The 21,751-nt window shown below is 32.3% G+C and overlaps 1 protein-coding gene across 1 annotated transcript in view; it reads left to right on the forward strand.

Annotated features, from left to right (window-relative positions):
• Positions 1-374: 374 nt before the first annotated feature.
• The window catches only part of DYNC1I2 (dynein, cytoplasmic 1, intermediate chain 2), a gene marked incomplete at its 5' end in the record, with an annotated part of 35,518 nt that continues 14,141 nt past the window's right edge, over positions 375-21,751 (forward strand). The window contains 9 exons of the mRNA XM_008576593.1: positions 375-392; positions 1,119-1,209; positions 5,481-5,540; positions 8,020-8,135; positions 18,880-18,975; positions 19,360-19,522; positions 19,629-19,728; positions 20,239-20,364; positions 21,264-21,410. Coding sequence (XP_008574815.1) covers positions 375-392; positions 1,119-1,209; positions 5,481-5,540; positions 8,020-8,135; positions 18,880-18,975; positions 19,360-19,522; positions 19,629-19,728; positions 20,239-20,364; positions 21,264-21,410 — 917 coding nt within the window. The remainder of the gene's footprint in view (positions 393-1,118; positions 1,210-5,480; positions 5,541-8,019; positions 8,136-18,879; positions 18,976-19,359; positions 19,523-19,628; positions 19,729-20,238; positions 20,365-21,263; positions 21,411-21,751) is intronic.

The following is a 21,751-nucleotide window of genomic DNA, read 5'->3' on the forward strand; positions in this document are numbered from 1 at the left end:
ACAACTAGGAACTTACTTTCTTTTCAGTAGACTATTAAAAGAAGGGCTTTCAGCTCAACATAAAATGCATTAGTCTCTTAATATTGTACAGTGAAAAATTATTTTGAAAAGATACTTGGGATTGGGGACATTTATGGTAAAATTTAACCAGAAGATGGCAGTGATGATCTTCCTGTACCCCCTCCAACGGTAATCAAAAAGTTTTACAAATGTCAGCATGAAATATGCATGTTCAACTGTTATATAATGTTAAAAGTTGACAATTTAGGGAAAAGCATTTGCTGTTTATTTTATATACTATGAAAAATGTATATTTTTTATAAGAAGGGATTAAGAATATTTTGGGTGTCTGTATCTTTGTCTGTACACTTCAGTTTTTTCTGAATACTGGGGTAAGGAAGTTACCATAAGTCTTGCCTTGTTAAATTTGCATGCATCACTTTACGTTATGCATCATGTCGAGAAGGCATGCTGTTTTATGGCCTGTTTGCATACTTCACCCAAATTGTTGGAAACTAATGGATATTTTAAAGGAGCCATTCCTTTAGCTGTTATCGTTTCTCTGAATTTCTCTTTTTTTGTTGTGGGGAAAATGAAATCATTTTAAACATTAATTCTTGAAAGAAAACATTGTTAGACAAAAATGAACATTTTTAAATAAATCTTGTAAAAACAGAGTTTAAATGATTTAATAAACCATATTTCAGAGTTTTGATTTTGGCAGCAATTATAAATAATACTTATAATCTGGTAGTCTTAAAAGTGAGATGTTAGAATGAGGAGAAGGAATGCTCTCCTTTGAAAATTAGTGGCCACATTTGGTAATGGATGAGATGAAGATGCATTCTTTCATAATCTTCCTTTTTTTTTTTTTTTGATATAAATCCCAAATGCATTTTGTCAGAAAAGTTGCATGAATCTTTTAGCATGCATTGTTAACTTTGTCTTTTCCCCTTTCTTTCTACTGTTCATTTTCATTCATGTGTTTTTGCTTTTTGGTTTGCCATTATTTTTCCTTTTTTTGTTAATTACTTCATGTTAAATTATTTTTGAAACGTCATAAGCTGAGCAACCTCTCCGTTTAGTAACAGCGGATACCTGTCTATTTCACTATTTAGTCCCTCCTCCTATGTCTCCATCCTCCAAATCTGTGAGCACGCCAAGTGAAGCTGGAAGCCAAGACTCTGGAGATGGCGCCGTGGGATCTAGGTACAGTAATCTTCTTTTAATATCTTAATAATAGAATGCATTCAGTGCCCAAACACTGTTGATACTTTAGAGGGATTCTAAACAGTTGTGTTGAGTTAGTCCTAACACTTTTAAATCTAAATGGTGTAGAAGTTCTCTGTTGTAAATTAGGGGAAGTTTTTTCTTTTTTACAATATTTTATTTGTTACACTTGTTTAACTTAGTACTAAATAGTTAACTGATTTTATGCTAACTATTTTATATTTAAAATAGAGGTGATAATGCATTTAAGTTTTTTCTGTTTAAGCAAACTATTTGGTTATTATGTGAATGTTTTGTATAAATAGTGTACAGCCTCTCTGCTGTGCTTAATTCCTTGTTCAGTAATTGAAAATCAGTTAAGCAGCCCAGTTCTGTTCTGTTAACTCACTAGTTCTGCTAATTAAGTTAGAAAATAATAATACGTAAAAGATCAAGACAGCATAACTGCTGCGGAAACATTGAGAGTGTTTATTGCCAAGTTTTCCTGTACTTGCATCTTGCTTGTAAAACTCTTATTTCATGTTTGTTTTGGGATCCTGCATACATGTTGGGTCTTGCTTTTCAAAAGTTCAGTGAGATTTCAGCTTTCTTCCAAAGATCACATTGCAAATATATAATTACTTATCCCTCTTTGTCATACACATATATACACACATAGACACACGATAATAGCAAATCTTTATTTAACAGCATCATATTTTTTGACTTCTTATGACAGCTGAAATGAGATTAAACATAGCTAGTCAAAATCCACAGCTGATTCAGAATTGTTATTTAGGGCCAGGAAGTTAAATGGCCTCCCTGGAAAATCTCTTAACTCACCTTTTATTAAATAAACTATTAGAAGTTTTATATTTTTTGTGTCTGAGCCCCTCTGATTGAAATGACAAACAAGAAACAAGTATCTAAAAGAGGGGGCAAGAAAAAAGCAAGAGGGCTGGATGATCCATTAGAAGTTTTATATTTTTTGTGTCTGAGCCCCTCTGATTGAAATTACAAACAAGAAACAAGTATCTAAAAGAGGGGGCAAGAAAAAAGCAAGAGGGCTGGATGATCCATAAACTCGATACTTTAATCAGTTCCCCAATAATCAGGTTATTATTAATAGTTAAAAGGCACATAAAGCTTTCCAGTTTGAACTTGAGGTATGCTTTCCAAAATTGTTCTGTATACAGAACCAAAATTGCAAATCTAAGTGATTGATACTGTCTTTGGAGGTAAATGACATAACTCTGTAATTTAAGAAAAATCAAAATTTTCTTTTTAGAAATAATTTTTTACCTTATAAAATTGTATATATTATAGGTTAAAGATAATTTATTGAGTCTAAATTCATTTTAGGGTGAAATTTATTTGTTTTCTACTTTATGCTTTTGTATTTTAATGCAAATATGGTAGTATTCCTTTAAATGCCTAATAAGTAACTGCTATTTTCAAAGAAGTGGTTTTATTTCCCCCTTCTTCAGCAAATATTTCCATAGTAAAATTATTTCCCAAGATAAAAAAGTTAATATATTTATTAAATTTCTTTATTTGATATTACACATTATTTTTCTGTGGATACTATGTTGTATACATTACGAACTTATTGTTCCTGGTTTTGAAGGGGAGAAAGATTATTTTAATGCATTGTTAGCAAGTTTGCTTTCAAAAGTGCTATGTAACATCTACTTGGTTTTGAAAATTGGTATGAATTAAAACATGTCCTCCTGAATTTCATGGGCAACCTAGAGATTATTAGAGACCCATTGAAATATTGTAAATTGGTACAGGGAGTAAACACTAGTAAGAAAAATATTTATTCATGTATAGAACAATTATTCTTCAAATTGCCAACTTTTTGTTAAATAATATAGGTTACCACAGAAAACAAATCATTCATGGCCATTGCTTTCATAGAACTTACATTGTGGTTGTTACATCATTAATTTAAAGATACTGTTCACTTTATTGAAAAGCTCTAAGGATAGTGCGCAAACTTATGTTTAGTGTAAAGTGTGGATTTTTGAATGGTAAATTGTAAAACAAGAAAGCATATTTGTTCTTATTAGAGAATGAATACAAAATTTGTTTTTTTCTAAGTTTAACAAAAGAGGAAAAAAATGCTTTTTTTGAATGAGGTGACTTTATTTTTCTTAATCTTAATACATAATTGTCTCCTTTGAGAGGACAGACTCACTTTGAAACATTAATTTTCAAGAGGTCTGAGTATATTCATTATACGTACACACACACAGACAGACACATGAACACACACAAAATAAGAGAAAACTATGAATTCCACTAAATTATTTCCAGATTCCGTAGTGGAGGATAATTAATATTGGTGACAGTGATAATGCAGTTCTAAATATATGGAATTTGAAAAGAATGCTCAAGTCTGAGAACGAAACAGAATGAACTCATGTTGAGCAGACATGATGATAATGAAGAAATATCACGGGAAAATGCATGAAGATGTGTGAGATGTATGAACCTGTACACTCAGCTCCATTAGTTGGCCAATACAGTCTAAGATAAGTACACTCAAGAAGCAGGAAAAGATAGATTACACATTACAAAATATGGTGTCTAAACATGTCTGAATCACTCTAAATTCCAAGAATTTCTTTTAGGCCTGGTGGTAATTTGTGAATAAATGTAAAAGGCCATGAGAAGTGATATTTCTCTAATTTTGCGGATTAAAAAGTTGCATTTCATTAAGTTTGTGGTGCACGTTCTCAATTACTTCTATTATTTCTAAAATTTAGGTGACAGTTATTCAATTGGGTAATCCATGCCTCTTGCTCCTTTTTTCTATTTTTGGTCGATTTATTTCTCAGGCTTTTGGATTATATTGGAATTGTACTTTATATGTCTGAAGATACCCTTTAATAAGTATAATGTATGTTGTGCAGTGTGATTTCACTACTGGCTATATTTTGAGGTAAAATCTTACTTGATTTTAGACTAAAATGACATCTTCAACAAGGAGCTTTATGCCATGGATAACAGCTAGAGCTCTTATATAATGTAAAAGCTGTGGGCAGAACATTCCTCGGAAACCATCTCATAGAACCCCTTTTGGTTTAACAAAGCCTAAGTTTGTTGCTGTTCATTGCTTTGTACAAAGTAGATCTTCACAGTGGCCTCTTCTTTCATTGCTTACACTTTGTCCTCTTTAAATTCCAATATCTTTCCTTATATTTTTAAAATGAAGGATTTCTCTAGTTTTATTCATCTGATTGATTTTATTGATCAATTATGTAGGCAGGTAAAATAGAGAAATACTTTGTTGTATTAAAATATCATAGTAACTGAAACTAGTTGTGCTTTATAACTTGTATATGTGAGGAACAAATATATTTTTAAAGTGGTACTACTAAATGTATTGTGCTTAACTTTTTTATAGAGATTATGAACATTATACAGTATCATACATATTTACTTTATATATTGCTAACCTACAAGAATGCCAGTGTGATAGATTACCTTTTGTTCTAGTAATGACTAAATTTGGCTTAAATGGAAAAGATCCCACATAAGTTATTTACCTAGTAGGCAGTGCCAAAACATCACCTAACATTTATTTAGGATTGATAATCTCCAAAAGTTACGTAAATCCTTTGAACATAAAATATATTTCAGAGATAAATCCATTTTTTCCTAGAGACAGAAATCTTTAGTTGTTTTCTAAAATAGATGACATGTAAGCCCAGGGCAGTGCTTAACCCATAAATTATAGCAGGGTCACATTTTGGAAACTTAAGCTATTTTGTATCCCAGTGGAATAGTCTTTGGTTTTCTTACCGAAAGGCTTATGTGTTGACTCATTTCCTTTACCAATATGACAATTTCCTGCACACATTTAATGCTTTGGGCATCGTTAAAATATGTAAACTAAGATGTTTTTATTAATTATTTTTCATTAGGAGTTTTTTTGTAGCCTAGCTTGTTATCATCCATTAATAATGTATTATTTGGATTGTTGTCTGCTGTACTTACCATTCTTATGCAGTATGAGTTTCCCATAATCTAAAAATACTGTCTTTTAGCTATTCTGGGTTATGTGCTTGCATCCTTAACCACATTATACTTGTTGCATGGACTAGAGCATTGAGTGATACCTGGTGGGTCCTTTTGTACTAACCGGAACATGTGGTTTTTAATTGTAAACAGTACTTTAGCTTTAGTTATTCATAGAATGTATTTGCTTGACTAACTTATGGCCTTTTTTACTAATGCTTCATGGTTGTCCTACAACCATTTAGGACGCTGCATTGGGATACAGATCCATCAGTTCTTCAGCTTCACTCAGATTCCGATTTGGGGTATTGAATAGATTTATTACCTTCCCTCTTTTATAATTAATTTGATTTTTTGTGAAACTGTCCTGATTTTATTTTGCTTAAGTTTCTAATACTGTAGCATATAGTTAAGACAAAAGTTATATTTTACTGTGACACCTCATTTATCCTGTATGATTAGTGAAAGAAATATTCTATGTATGTAATTTTCTAGGCACCCTAAATGTACCCATTTACATGTCCAAATTTCCTCTATTATTTTTGTATTTTTGATGTAAGTTTTTCTAAGATGCATTAAAAGCTTTCAAGACTTTTTCTTATATATCTTAAATATAATTGGACCTATTCTGGGTTACTTCATATGAATGTTAATTTATTTTCCTGTATTAAAATTTACTGATGATTTCTAAGGTTTTGAGAGGAACAGAGATGTTGCTCTGTACAGTATGGCCCCAGATTGCTATTTATTTATGCATTTATACACTCATTTATTTATTCTAGATTCCAATGCAAAGTATAAATGTTTGCTGCTGCCATTGTGCTTGACTCAGATAGCTCTTTTCCTGATAATTTGAAGCTTCTAAAACATGTAATCATACCTTTTGGAATTGTGTCTAAAGTAAATGTAAATAAAATTTGAATTACGGCATATAAGAAAAATATATGAACTTCTTGTACATTAACTGAAAGCCTTCTCTATTGGCTGCCCTGAGGCTTTCACCTTCCGCCTCCCATTGCTTCCTTATTTTCAGTAAAAGTGGCTTTTGGATAAGTGAGGTATTACCTCCCTACCCTCCTCCTACAAAATCTTGGAATATTTTGTTTGTTTTAATATTATGCTTTTTGTCCATTAGGCTCTGTATGCATTCAACTTAGTAACTTGTTCCTAATATTGTTGGCTTGACTATTTTTTCCTGATATGTGAGTAATTTACCTTTCACATGATTTTCATCTTAAAAATCAGAAGATAAAGTTTCTTATTTCAAATTTTATTCTTAGTGTACTGGATTACTTCAAATGTACTTAAATTTTCCCATTATTTTTTTGACTATGCTCTTTTTTTTTAAGGCTAAGATATTCTTAAAGTAGAAAACACATTAAAATTTTCTCTTGGCCCACATTTGGGACCTTAGAGAAAATTAATTTTTAAAAGATACTTATTTTATTATACTTTTTTTGGTACAGGATTTGGATTTAGTTACTAAATAGAATTGAAAAGGATCTTTATATAAGACAAAAGTTACTATATTATCAGTGATATATATATTTCAGTTATCCTGCTTAGTATTCTGGAAGTTGCAGCACTGTCTTTATCGGATATCCTTTTAAGACAGCTTTATAACTGAGAGCTTCTTTGGGAGTTTGGAAGCATTCTTTATTTGATTTATAATTTAAACATCTAATATAATAACCAAGAAAAGATCCCCCAGATAGCTAATAAAAGTTATTTTTCTTTTGGTCCATTTCTCCCCGCCACAGCTCTCTTTTTGCTTTGTCAAAAAAGAATGTATTTTGGGGCCGGCCCGGTGGCGCACTGGATAGTGCGCCGCTTGGGAAGCGCGGCGGCGCTTGCCACAGCTCTCTTTTTGCTTTGTCAAAAAAGAATGTATTTTGGGGCCGGCCCGGTGGCGCACTGGATAGTGAGCCGCTTGGGAAGCGCGGCGGCGCTCCCGTCCGAGGGTTCGGATCCCACATACAGACCGGCTCCCGTCCGGGGGCAACACTGAGGGTTGCGATCCGTTGCCGGACACGGAAAAAAGAAAAAAAAAAAAAAAAGAATGTATTTTCTCTATTTAACTAAAACAGAAGTGACTTTAGTATTTTAATGGTATTCAAAAGATCTGTCTCTTTAGTCTAGGTATAGAATATCTGGACTCTAGTTTGTCCATATATGAATCGAGGACAATATTGACCATGAAGAGATTAGAGATTTAAAAGTTTCAAATATTTTTTGGGAGAGTGTGGTGCTGATAAAAGTTTCAAATATTTTAAAGTCAAAATTGATTCTCAATTTCTGCCATATATAAGAAGTAGAAAAAGGCTTTCAATCTTAAAGCCGATATCTCCTAATGGTGAAGGAAAACTAAATGTGGTCTTAGTGAGATCCATATATCTGACTTTTCAAAAATGTCCAGAATCATATCCCTGCTAAAATAGTTCTCATAACCAACCTTATTCATCAGTCCATTGTGAAATTCCTGTCCTTTTATTCTATCTTTGCCCACACATTTTCTCTAAGAAACAAAATTATTTTCCTTTTTAAAGTGAAAAGTAAATGCCCTGACTGCTTCAGGAATATTTTGGTTTTGCTACCTTATAATTCTTTTGTTAAAATAAAGCCAATTTATTGTTCATCTAAAATTTCTTGAATAAAATAAGGATTTAAATTACAATGTTGGATGCACATGAATGTTTAATTCTTAATTTTTGAAAATAACATGGTCTGATGTAGCTAAAATGTATCATTTGGTGTATTTTAAATATTTGCATTTATTTAATTTAGACGAGGACCTATTAAACTTGGAATGGCTAAAATTACACAAGTTGACTTTCCTCCTCGAGAGATCGTCACGTATACAAAGGAAACTCAGACTCCAGTTATGGCTCAACCCAAAGAAGGTGAATATCTATCCTTAATATGAGTGTCATTAAGCCCCCATGTTAAGTGGATTCTGAAGTTAACAGTGTAAGCTGCATGTATAGTTCTTAATTTTGTTGACATAAATTTAAGTCTTTTGTTCTTCATTTTGTCAGTGATATGTACAACATTATAAAACTAATGCTTTACAGTTTCTGTATTTATATATTTTTTTAGAGTTTTTAAACTTTTAGAAGTTAACAGTGTAAGCTGCATGTATAGTTCTTAATTTTGTTGACATAAATTTAAGTCTTTTGTTCTTCATTTTGTCAGTGATATGTACTGCTTTTAGAAGCAGAATTTTGCTTGAGAATGTTCTATTCCTGTCATTGAACATAACTCTTCCCCAAAAGAGAGTGTGTTTCACAGTCAACAAAGTCATGTAAATTGTTTTCTGTAGTACATAATGTATTCTGATATGCTGTCATTGTTATTCATACTAATGAACAAGTCTAGACATGATTCTTAAACTTCCTCATTTATGATCTAAGGGCTCCACTATGTTGATTACCAAGAGTACTTCAAAAGTTCATGGAAAAGTAGAATTAAAAGATAATGTGAATCTTTCCATGAATTTTTGGAGGTACCCTCATATAGTAGCTTTTAATCTGTGTGTGATACAGGAAAGTATGCATAGACATTATATTGAGTGTCCTTTGGTTTTTAAATAAACCAGAAAGTTATCATTTTTAAGTTGAGGATTAATTTTTAAAATCTCATTAAATAACTAATGATTCAAGCATTAAAGTAATGTGACAGTACTTGTTTTTCCCAAGAAGGCTAATGAATTTATGTCAGTATAAAAGATTTACATGAGATCCCTCCTACAGGTTCACAGTCTCTTATCTGAAACCTATGGGGCTGAATGTGTATTAGAATTCAGAATTTTTCAGATTTTAGAAAAGTAGTAAATTATATGTACCACTTCAGCAACATATTGGCCATTAATATTTTGGCAGCAAAAGATATGAACATTCTGAGTGAGATAAATAATAATTACAAATACAGTCATGCACTGCATAATGATGTTTAGGTCAATGATACACTGCATTTAGGATGGTAGTCAGAGCAGTAGTCTGGTTTTATATATATAGCTTAGGTGTGTAGTAGGTTTGTTTGAGTACACTCTGTGATCACACAATGACAAAATTGCCTGAAGACACATTTCTCAGAATATATTCCCATCGTTAAGTGACACATGACTGTAGCTTTTCTTCTGGTTGTACCAAGGTTTACCATCAGATGAGTTATGGATTTTAAAGCTTTTAACAATTTTAGAATTGTGGATAAGGTATTGTGGGCCCGTAATAAATTATCCTTTTAATAGTCTGTGCATTAAGGAACATTTTTTTTTTATTTGGCCAGGAAAATTTATTCCTATTTAATTACAGAAAATCAAGCATAAAATCTTTATTTCTCAAAAGTCTAAATTAATTTATTTTTTAATTTCTCCTTAAATTACCATGTTTCTTCATGAAGGAGAAACAAAAGTAATATTCATTGCAGAAAGCCCAGAAAATATGGGTAAGCAGAAGGGATGAGGAGAGGTGGGCAATCCTTAAAATCCCTACCTATTACCAAAAAAAAAAAAATCTCTAAATTTTCATATTTGTATATACCTAAAAATAAAATTAGGATTATAGCTCTTTATAACCTTTTGACTTAATAGTAGATCATCACATACACTTTTAACAGCTCTCCTTCCCCTGCCCTCTAAGGGTGGAAATGAAACAAATACCTTAAACTTTTCCTTTCACTTGTTCCCAAAAGGAGTTGACATTATCATACATACAGTATGCTTTGAAAATTTTGAGGAAATCACAGTAACATTTTTATTCAAGTATTTTTTTACTTGACCATGCAAATGTACATTTCTTTCGATACATTTTTTTTTTTATTCTTGCTGCTCCATTGGTTGGTAAGGTAGCTTTTGGCAAAATCCTCGTCCTAACAAAAAAAGCCAATGATGGTTAACCTGTTTGAGACATAAGCAACATTAAAAAAGGAAAGAGAAAAAAAGGAAAGATTAAGTTTCAAACTAACAGTATGGAAAATACTTATATTGCAGGATTCCATAATTTCTAGAAAATATAATTTTATTAACTGTATATTAATTTGATGAGTATTTTAATGTCTGCCTTTTTTGAGCTACATTATTAGATATGCTAACTCCAAAAGTGAACAAAATAGCCAAAATGAGGGCACAGTTAGTGACGCATTTAAAAAATTAATTAGGAATTTTTCTTTTATCTGATAATTTGGAGATTTTATTTTTAGTTATACCATCATGCTTATGAAATTTATTTCAGATTGTTTGAAATGTAAAGCATTCTGAAGCTATTTTGGGTAATGCCTATTATATATATGCCTATAATTATATTCAGTTTAAGTGAAGACTTATTTTTTAAATACTTTTTTCTAATTATTATAGGAGTATATGATAGAGAATTTAGAAAGTACCAAGGGATGTAAAGCGGAAATGTCTATGATGCTACTGTACATTACTCATTGTTAATATTTTGTTTTCAATGAATATGTTCAGTTTTCTATGAATATATTTTTTCAAAAATACATATATGTGTGTACATATATATATAAATATACATGTGGTTTTGTGTCTTGAAATTTGCATTTTTAATTGCTTATTTTTGAGATGCCTATAAATTATTAAATGTGAACATATAATTTATGGCCTTTGAACTAATTTGAATGTATAATTGGCATAACATAAGACTGGTATTTTTCAAAAAAATTATTTTTCCCGTTTTCATTTTACAAGTAATTAAAAAAATAAAAAAGTTTGTGATTTGTTAGATAAGCTGATGACCCAGAAGCATACAATAAACTGTGTTCTTTTCCGATTGAAATTATTCAGAGCAAGGCTTTTAGCATCATTATACCTTAGCTTCGTTTCAGCTTCAGCTAAATTTTCTATGAGCATAGGAACTGTTTCTTCTTCATTGCCGTAAAACCTGGCCTGAACAGTGCCTGGCATGTAGTAAGTAATAAATATTTGGTAAAGGAATTAATTGCTGTTACCTACATGGTATGATGTTGCCTACTTGGGAATGTTTATTTTCGTGGTTCTCCCCAAAGCAACTACTGGGAAAATAGGTTATTTTTAGGTATTAATGCTACAATATAATTATTGATGAAATTGGATGAAAAGATATGATTAGTCTCAGTTCTTGGTTTTAGTATGACTGTGCTATATTCTAATCATTATTTACTCTTAAGTCCAGAAATAAAACCATTATAGATTCTCCTTTATAGGCTTCTTCAGTTCCATGATGACATACTCTGTAGATCAAACATTCTGTTGTTTTGTGTTCTCTGTACCCCTCTGGATGCTACGAACAAAATTGAAACTGCCAGCATCTTTTAAATACATTATTTTAGCTATTCATTTGTAACAGTTCTCCAAACTTCATGTTTAAATTGGTGACTGAAAATTATAACAGCAAAGAGAGCCCACTACATATCAGGCATAATGTGAGGCACTTTTATCTCTAATCGTCTCACCAAACACTGAAAGTTGAGTATTGGTTCTCTTTACATATGAAGAAGCTGAAGCTGAAGAGGTAGATCATCAAGGTTCACATAGCTAGTAGCTATGATTCTAAACCAAGAGTGAATGATTCTAAGATGTGCTTTATCGCTCATACTGCCACTAAAGCAGCAACTTTCATGCTTTCATGATAGTAACCTGTAGTATATAGTTTAATATATATTACTGTCTGGTACAGGCAGATACAGGCGTATAACTGAAGCAAAAGTTTTATGAGACAGTACCTTCCCTTCTCTTATTATATTTTATTTTTTTAAAATATTGACCATGACACACTATATTTATTGGTTTATTAGACCTGTATTTGAAAAACGCTTCATTAAAGGATAGCATGGTTTGGTTAGCTTATTTATTGGTGTATCTGTGTCAGGATAATATTGTTTTTAGTGATTATCTCAGAGTAATGAATAAGCAGCTTCAGTCTTCCACAGTATTAAATAAAAATTTTATCTTCACTGATAGAAGGTGAAAGTGTGACAGATGTGTTAACTGAGCCTGGTTTTCTAATGGGTATGTCCACATCAGCACTACCTTTTCATTTTTCCTGTGTAGACTAGACTTTGATGTTAATTTTATAAAGGCCCATGCTTATGCAGTTGCAATGTAGCAGTTATTTGTTTATTCTACAAGTTTATTGAGTAAATGCTATATATGAAGGCACAAGATTACCTTTCTCTGGTTTTGTGTTCCTTTTAGTTATAGGTTGAGGTATATAAGTAAAGGAGAATGAGAAATGTATCCTGACACCATTGGCCCATCCTTAGCCTTTGGAACTATTTATAAGAATGACATAATTTCCTCTTTGTATCATTACAATTATCTCCATATCTGGGGCTCTTACATTGTTTCTTTTCCCAATTTGTGGAAGGTTTAGAAAGAAAGAGAAAAACCTTGAAATAAAGATTTTATAATGAAAACACTTTGTGTTTAACTGTACTCATTCTTACCCATTGCTTTAATACAGTGGTTCTCAAACTTAGCCTGGTTGGATCTCATTTAAGAATTATGTGACAGATTCCATAACTCACCATGAGGTAAAATTGGTGAAATCACAACTGGAGTGTAAGAGACAATAAATTAAACTTGGGTAGGTAGTATAACCAGTGCAGAAGTAATGTGAGTTATCAAATTGAAGGTAAAAATTGGTCTTAGACTTAATTCTTTCTTACATTTTTTTTTAAATGGCCAAATCTATTCTTTTAAAAAGCAGTTTTTATTCTGCCTTATTTTTCTTTTTTCCTATTCTAGCCATCTTCTTGCTTTCAAGTTTACTCTATAAGTTGGTAGTACTGTGTCTGAACCGAGGTGCTTTGCTGTCTTAAAGCACCTACTGTGAATGAAATTGACTAGGACCATGTGACCTTAGTCAATTTCCTTCTCAGCAGGTAAAAAGCTTCTCCTGGCAGGAATGTGGTGCCCAAAGATATACTTCTGGAAAAGTTACTTTCTTCCCTTACCTTTTAAAAGTTTTAATTCTTTTGAAAATGACATTTTTTTTTATCCACCTCTTCAGTGAGGATTTCTTTTTTTTTTTTTTTTTTTTTGCAATTTTTAGAAAGAAGGATTTTTTTCCCCGCCCACCAGTAAGGGGATCGCAACCCTAGGCACGGTGTGGTCTGCACCACTCTCAGCCTGTGAGTGCACCCGCCACCCCTATATAGGGTCCGAACCTGCAGCCTCGGCACTACCAGCGCTGCACTCTCCTGAGTTAGCCATGGGGCTGGCCCAGAAAGAAGGATTTTTAAAGGGGGAAGAAATGCTAATGGTTATCTAATCAGCTTGTTTACATCTTAGGAAACTGAGGCCCAGGAAGATAATTGATGAGCCTAAGTTCACCTTGTATTTGATTTCCAATAAAGTGCCGTTTTCCTTATTCTGCTCCACTTTCTTATCTGCACGTGGGTTTGTATTATTGTTGGTACTGGTTTAGTAGCCAGATATTTTTCCTCTGTATCTATTTATAATGCATAGAAAATTATTGTAAGTAAATAGTTCTTAATCTTTATCGCATGATCTTAACATGCCAGTAAGGGGATCGCAACCCTAGGCACGGTGTGGTCTGCACCACTCTCAGCCTGTGAGTGCACCGGCCACCCCTATATAGGGTCCGAACCTGCAGCCTCGGCACTACCAGCGCTGCACTCTCCTGAGTTAGCCATGGGGCTGGCCCAGAAAGAAGGATTTTTAAAGGGGGAAGAAATGCTAATGGTTATCTAATCAGCTTGTTTACATCTTAGGAAACTGAGGCCCAGGAAGATAATTGATGAGCCTAAGTTCACCTTGTATTTGATTTCCAATAAAGTGCCGTTTTCCTTATTCTGCTCCACTTTCTTATCTGCACGTGGGTTTGTATTATTGTTGGTACTGGTTTAGTAGCCAGATATTTTTCCTCTGTATCTATTTATAATGCATAGAAAATTATTGTAAGTAAATAGTTCTTAATCTTTATCGCATGATCTTAACATGTGGAATCCATACTTCCCATGTAGACTAAATTTATGGGCCTTCTGGTTAATATTACCCTTATATAAAATGGATTTTTTTAAAATTCTGGAATAAATAACCCATTTAATAAGTTAGTTTTAACCCTTGGAGAATCTATGAGAATATAAATATAATGAAAAGTTGAAGCATTTGTTCTTAATCTTGATTGAAAGCCTTTAATTGGCACATCTGAAACTGTGGCCTCAGAAAAAATGTAATATTTGATAAGATCACAGATAATAGGGTTTATGTAAATAATGCCAATACTAGCAAAATAAAATGCAAATTTTATATAAAAAAGACTATGTAGAGAGACGAATTCAATGTTAATAAAGTAAATGGTATAATTAAACTATTAAATTATTTCATATATTTTTCCCTTGCTAAAGATCCAAATTATTAAAGAAATCCAGGAGAACTTGCATCTTATTCTACATGTTTTAAAAAAGAAAAATAATGCATTCTATTGATATATTCATGAAGCTTTGTCCCAATGGAGAGTCTCTTAAATATGATTTTAAAGAGTAAGGTATAAGAAGATGAAACTATGGACAAATGGATTGAAATGAAATGATTCAAAATGACATTGAGCCAGAAAAGAAAGGATGATTTTGAAAATATTAAAGGAAAACCATTTCTATCTAATCTGTATTTATAAACTAATGATTGTAGTATTTCCTTCTAACATTTTCATAGATGTTTGTGAGGTTATACTTAAGTTGAATTTTTGTAAGTCAAATCACATTTTTATATGCAATAAATTTACCGATTTTTAGAACTCAGTGGCAGCTTCCTGTGTACCATGAATATAATCAGACAACTTATAAGTTAGGAACTTCATAGGATATTAAATTATCTTAGGGTACACCAGTAAAATAAAACTACATAATAGACAACAAATGTATTTCCTAAACTTCAGTGCAGTAATGATGAGATTTGTTTTTCACTTCATATTGAGAATTAGTCATGTGACAGATTCATAAGTAGCAATGTTTGTTTAGTAATGATTTTCTAAGATATTGCCTTTTAAATGTGTTGTAACATTTTTAAATAATTCAGAGTATACTTAGCTTAAATGTATCTTAAGTGTAATATGACACACAGATGAGAAAACTTGCTCTGAAGATTCCTTCCTTCAGTTTAACAAAAGCCACCCATTTCACAGATGATTTAACTTTTATTAATGTACTTCGTTGTAACAGATTATTCCGACAACTGGAATTTCATTCCTTGGTGTTACTCCCAGGTACAGCTTAATTTACAAAGCAGCTTTTCTTTCCATCTCACCAAAATACATCACAATTTTTATGTTAACTCAAAGTAAAAATTCAAAGGTTCATTAAACCTAGTTTTAGCATTCATTGACAAGAGATTTGTCATTTTAAAAGTAACTGCTACTTTTTTATGCACTCTTTACTGCTCAGTTTATAACCTTAGATTCCCTGTCAGAGAAAGCATGGAGTTAACCACTTAGCATATTGTAATGAATATTCATCAATAAATTGATGTGACACGGCAGTCCCATTTTTCAGTCTTCCTGCTCTGTTACAGTCTTTTCCAGTTTTAAATATATTGTGGCTTATCATGTAATAGCAACTAGCTTAGAAATTCTTTAGAACTGTAATACTGTATTTTTGGTTTAGTTTATAATTAGAGTAGTGTATTTGTTTCAGAGAAACATTCTTTAATCTGATGTTATTGATGTCAGGCTTTTTGCCAAATATTTGGTATATGTAGATAATTATTTAAGATCAGCTTTATAACAAAAATAATACATTTTGCAGTTTTTAAGAACAGCAGCATATCATTTGTTTATGTTCCTTGAAATTTATTTAGCTTAATCACTTTTATGAAGCTTGAGTTTAAGCACCAATTATACTTTTAAAATCTGCTTTTTAATCCATGTAGAAAGTGAGGTATGTACATTTGTTCTAAAGTAAAATCCCAAGATCATGTTTTTAAGTAGTTGATTCTTACCATTCAGCTACAAAGAGGCATGGCAAATGTTATGTAGTACACAGATATGGATCACTATCTAACATACTTCATCTACATTTTAAATTTTGAAAAGAGTATCTATAAACAAGATCTTTTCTGTTAAATGTGTAGATTATGAGGTCACTTAGCACTAGAGCACTGACCATATGCATTATGACAGGAATTTGACACCTGTCATTGGAAATGGTACTTAGAAGCCATATAATGCGACAAAGTTGAGGGAGGAGGGTAAGATGTGGGTAGGAGGCTGTAATTTGTAATCCACAGTGCTCAAAAATGACCTGTCCATGGTGACTCAAAATCCCTATTTTTGATTTTAGGATTTACATTGAACCCTACTAGTAAACAGAATTGATTAGGGTAATTAATGGTATTAGTAGAAAGTGAAATACATATGCATATAGTCTCATACTGATTTTTAATTGAAGTAAATGTCCTATTATTCTAAAAGTCAACTTTTAAGTTACTAATGGTATTAGTAGAAAGTGAAATACATATGCATATATTCTCATACTGATTTTTAATTGAAGTAAATGTCCTATTATTCTAAAAGTCAACTTTTAAGTTAAATGTAATTAAATTATTGTATTATATTATACCTGCAGGTGACTTTGTGGTAGAATTTCATACTAATGTTTGAGCAGTATAGAATTGCTACCAGTTATACTGTTTTCAGATTAATAATCCGTTGTATATGAGAATTCATCTAAAAAGGAGTAGTGTCTTTCTGTTTCTCTATGTGATTATTTTGCCCCAAAAAGCTTTCATTTTTTTAAGTAGCACAAAAGCTGTAATTGGCATGCTTTGTAAGGAAGTGTCAATGTGCAAGAGAGTGGCGATCACTAAGAATTCTTTTACGTGTTCTTTCCCCTTTGCACCACCGCCTCCTCAGCAGGGTCACTGAGATCACTAGCTTTTCTTGAAATGGCCATTTTCACTGGCAGGTGCATTATACCCTGTATTTTCAGATTGTTTTTCCATTCTGAATGTTTGGCAGGTTGATTGCTCTGGCTGCATTGACAGAGAAAGGGCTGACAAATGCGGTTGGGCTGGCTGAAAAGACAGTGATTACTGTTTTCCTTTGTGGCTGATTGAGGCCCTTGAAAGGAAAAATTTTAACCTTCACCATTTGGTTCAAAAGTATGAGCATATATTGAAATCATTCGTGCCATTTATCCTAGTTCTGTAAACTTGTCAGAACGTAAAAATCGCTCGATTTCAAGTAATGTAGGATTGGCATACGTCATTATCATTTTGATTAAGTTGGAGGTTGTATCATTGTGTGCATTATACAGTGTCATTTAAAGCTTTCGTTCCACAGGTACAGTTATATTTTATTGCTTATACTATAGAGTTAGAAAGATTTTCATAGCTTTCTAATCCCAACACTACGTGTGTGGTTTGGCAGCTGGTGTGGCCTACAAGCTGCATTTTGTTTGCAGGGTAAAGGCTTCTCTGTAGGTCTCCTGGAGTGCGGGTAATTGCACAGGCTTGCCATTGGGGAGAGACACAGGATTGGAAGCAGTCAAGCGGAAGAATGTTATGCCATCCCATTGCCACCTTGTAGCAGAAAGACACAATCCCAGCAGTGCCATCTGGTTGTTGCTATCTAGTCAGCTGGCCTGACTGCTGGGACCATGACTTGGCAGCTGCTTCCCACCCTTGACCATTCTTTTGTGTACATCATATGTATGTGTGTTTTGGATAATTTTGAACATGGGTCAGAGAAATGACTATAACTAACAAGTGAAGTCTCCTTGTTGAATAGGCTCTCATTACTTGATGAAATGCACTCTGCTACAGACGCCTGCTGCCATTTCCTTATAGACAAATAACACATGTTTAGGCAATAAAAATAAGCATTTTCTTCATAAAAATCCATTTCAGTATGTAGTAAAAGAGAAGATAGGCAGTGTTGTATGTTCCATAATATTTTTTAAAAAATTGTTATTTGCCAGTTTGGGGATGTAAGAGATCTAATAATTTTTTTAAAGTCTTATAAACATTGTATATTGTTGCAATATATAGTTTTATTCAAATTAAGAAAACATTATTTTAAGTGCTTATTGCCACATCATATAACAGATAATGAGGCTTGCATTTAAGATGACAGAATAGAAAATGTGGTCGCATAGCTATTATCTTTAAAATCTGCCTCTCAAATAGCAACCTGAAAGCTAATGTAAGCCGTCTTTACGCCATATGAAGACCCATTAGACACTGATGGTTTCAGATCACAAGCAAGCAGCCAGCTCTGTAGGCTATTTTAGACATTTGATTTTCTTCATTCTACAGCATTAATGTGTCAGCATGCTGTATAAAACTATGCAGGAGTTGCACGTTGTTCTGTCTGGAGTGATTGCTTACAAGCTTGGAGAGACTTCACTGAGGAATTCATCCTAGTTGCTTATATATCTTATTTCAGTTTATGTAACTACAGAATTTATTATGACTGTTGATGAGGTACCACATCAGTATGTATAACAACCAAAAGATTCCACTTAATTCTTTAAGGTTCTGTTGATAAAAGTCATATTATTTGTATTTGTTCTGTATTATCAGTGGTTTACTTTTGTTTTTATATACAGAGCTGTGATATATTCTGAAATATTACCTCAAAAGTGATCAGCTATTTTCATAAAAATCATTTTTCTGTTGTCGTTCTGTTTTTTTAGATGAAGAGGAAGAAGATGATGTAGTGACTCCTAAACCATCTATTGAACCTGAAGAAGAGAAAACTTTAAAGAAAGATGAAGAAAATGATAGTAAAGGTATATTAAAGAGTTTAACTTTAAAAATTTTTGTTGACTCCTGTTAAGATTTCTTTTATTATTTACGTATTAAAATAGAATAAAATACTCTAAATCAAAGAGGTGAAGCTGGTTGAAAAAGAATGTGTGACATTCATTGATCCAAACTGACAGTGAGTTGACATGATTTGACTGACATAAATCAGACTTCAAAAAAACATTTGTTGGGCCGAGCCTGTGGTGCACTCGGGAGAGCGTGGCGCTGGGAGCACAGCAGTGCTCCCGCCACGGGTTCGGATCCTATATAGGGATGACCGGTGTGCTCACAGCACTCACTGGCTGGCGAGCGCGGTGCGGCCCATCTCAAAAAGGACAAAAAAAAAAAAAAAAACATTTGTTTTCTAGCTCCCCCTCATGAGCTGACCGAAGAAGAAAAGCAACAAATCTTACACTCTGAGGAATTTTTGAGTTTCTTTGACCATTCTACAAGAATTGTAGAAAGAGCTCTTTCTGAACAGATTAACATCTTCTTTGACTACAGTGGGAGAGATTTGGAAGACAAAGAAGGGTAATGTTTAATTGCTAAGATTATAGCTTCAGCAATGTTAAATTAAGAATAAGAGTGATATAAGTTATAACACCATCTTTTTTTGGGGTTTGATCTTTTTCTGTAGAGAGATTCAAGCAGGTGCTAAACTATCATTAAATCGGCAATTTTTTGATGAACGTTGGTCAAAGCATCGGGTTGTTAGTTGTTTGGATTGGTCATCTCAGGTAAAATATATCAAAATTGGTTGCTATAAACTCATTTTTGAATTTTAATTAGCAAGTAGTTTTATTTTAATTATGGGAACATTGTATAATTAAATCAATATGTAACATTTAAAATAATAATGGATGATAGTTCTAATATTACCATATTCATTTTATTTTAGGTAGTTTAGAAGAAAGGATTAGAAATATTATTTATATTTAAAATTTAGGATTTCATTTATGCCACAGCCCAGTTTTACTAATTTCAGTTGCTCACCAAATCCCTTGTATAAAGCTTAAACATATATTTTAATTAAATGTTTTAATGTTAAAACATTTTAAATAATTAACTATACTAATTTAAAATTATACTACTGTCCCAATGAGCATAACTCTAGAGATATCTTTCTTGGTGATGTGTTAGATATTTACATTTTCAGAATAATTTGATAAAGATGATCAAATTACTAGGACCATAAAATAATTCTTATTATGCATAGCATTTCTTTTCTACTTGATTCTTGCATGCAGTATCCAGAGTTACTTGTGGCTTCCTATAATAACAATGAAGATGCTCCCCATGAGCCTGATGGTGTGGCCCTTGTATGGAATATGAAATATAAAAAAACTACGCCAGAGTATGTGTTTCACTGCCAGGTGAGATGGTCTTTTAACACTTTTCCCCAAGTTTAAGAATTCATTAATGAATTTAGACAAATGCTTTTTTTCTTTTCTTGTCAACATAATGATTTCATTGGATTGGCATTTACTAAATCACCCCAAATTTGCAAACAGATGTTAACAAAAACTGAAGACTTCTCAGTTCTACATGATCTGCCTTTGTAGCTTTTCTGACATCTCTTATAATGTTTAATCACACCTAAAAGTACTTTGCAGTTGTGATTTTCTGTTATTGTGATTGATTGTGTAAAAGGAATCTTTTATAAAATGTCTTTTCTGTAGGGAGTTTCTCAGGAACATATTTGCTGAATATGCAATTAGACGGTTGGCCCACTGAATTACTTATACATGGCCTGAGGAGTTGGAACTAGATAGTTTTAAGTAGAAACATATGGTTGAAGTAGGAAACTGATACAGATTTTTTAAGTGGGTTTAATAGAAGGTTAGACTTTGCAAGTCTTTTCTGGTTGCATATGTTAAAATCTTTTAATAATGTCATAATCCTGAACAAACACTTTCCTGAATCAAAACTAGCATATGCTGTACTGTCAGATTACTGTCAGAGGCCAATGCAGGTCAAGTTATCTTTTTAATAATGTAATCAAATGGAATAATTTTTTGCTTTCTTTGATAAATTGCTTAAACATATTTATGTAAACAATCATTACATGACTTTTAAGCAAAAAATATTCTAAAGATATATTTTTATGTTTCTGACACAAAATGAAAAATTTTAATGAATTTATTTATTTGTTTTTGTAATCTTTAATACCTTATAATAAATAGGAAAATGTTTTGGATAGTAGGTTTATTTTTATAACTTGTCACGCTTCTTCCATTTGAATCTCAAGTATAAAACTCTTACTTATTTGCAGTCAGCTGTGATGTCTGCTACATTTGCAAAATTTCATCCAAATCTTGTTGTTGGTGGTACATATTCAGGCCAAATTGTGCTTTGGGATAACCGTAGCAATAAAAGAACTCCAGTGCAAAGAACTCCACTGTCAGCTGCTGCACACACAGTAAGTAAATTAGGTTATTTTCATTAGATTTCTGTGCTCCTTCACCATTAACTACTTAGTAGTGTCCATCAGAGTAGTCTCAGAAGGTGCTTCCTTTGATGTATGAATTCCTTATCATTTAGCAAGCAAGAACGAAAGCCTTTTTCTGTATTTTTGGAGATTTGTTTTATCAAAAACTCATCTCTTCTGAGACAACCTTTTGCTAATTAAGAGAATAGCAGCAAACTTCACATCAAAAATACTCTCAAGTTATGAGACTTTTCGAGATGACACAGAATACCTGTGATTAGACTAAAAATTTCATTTTGTTTTCGGGTAAAATAATCCCTGAAAACTTTCTT

Source organism: Galeopterus variegatus, unplaced genomic scaffold (genome assembly GCF_000696425.1).
Source record: "Galeopterus variegatus unplaced genomic scaffold, G_variegatus-3.0.2 Scaffold1370, whole genome shotgun sequence".
Lineage (NCBI taxonomy): Eukaryota > Metazoa > Chordata > Mammalia > Dermoptera > Cynocephalidae > Galeopterus > Galeopterus variegatus.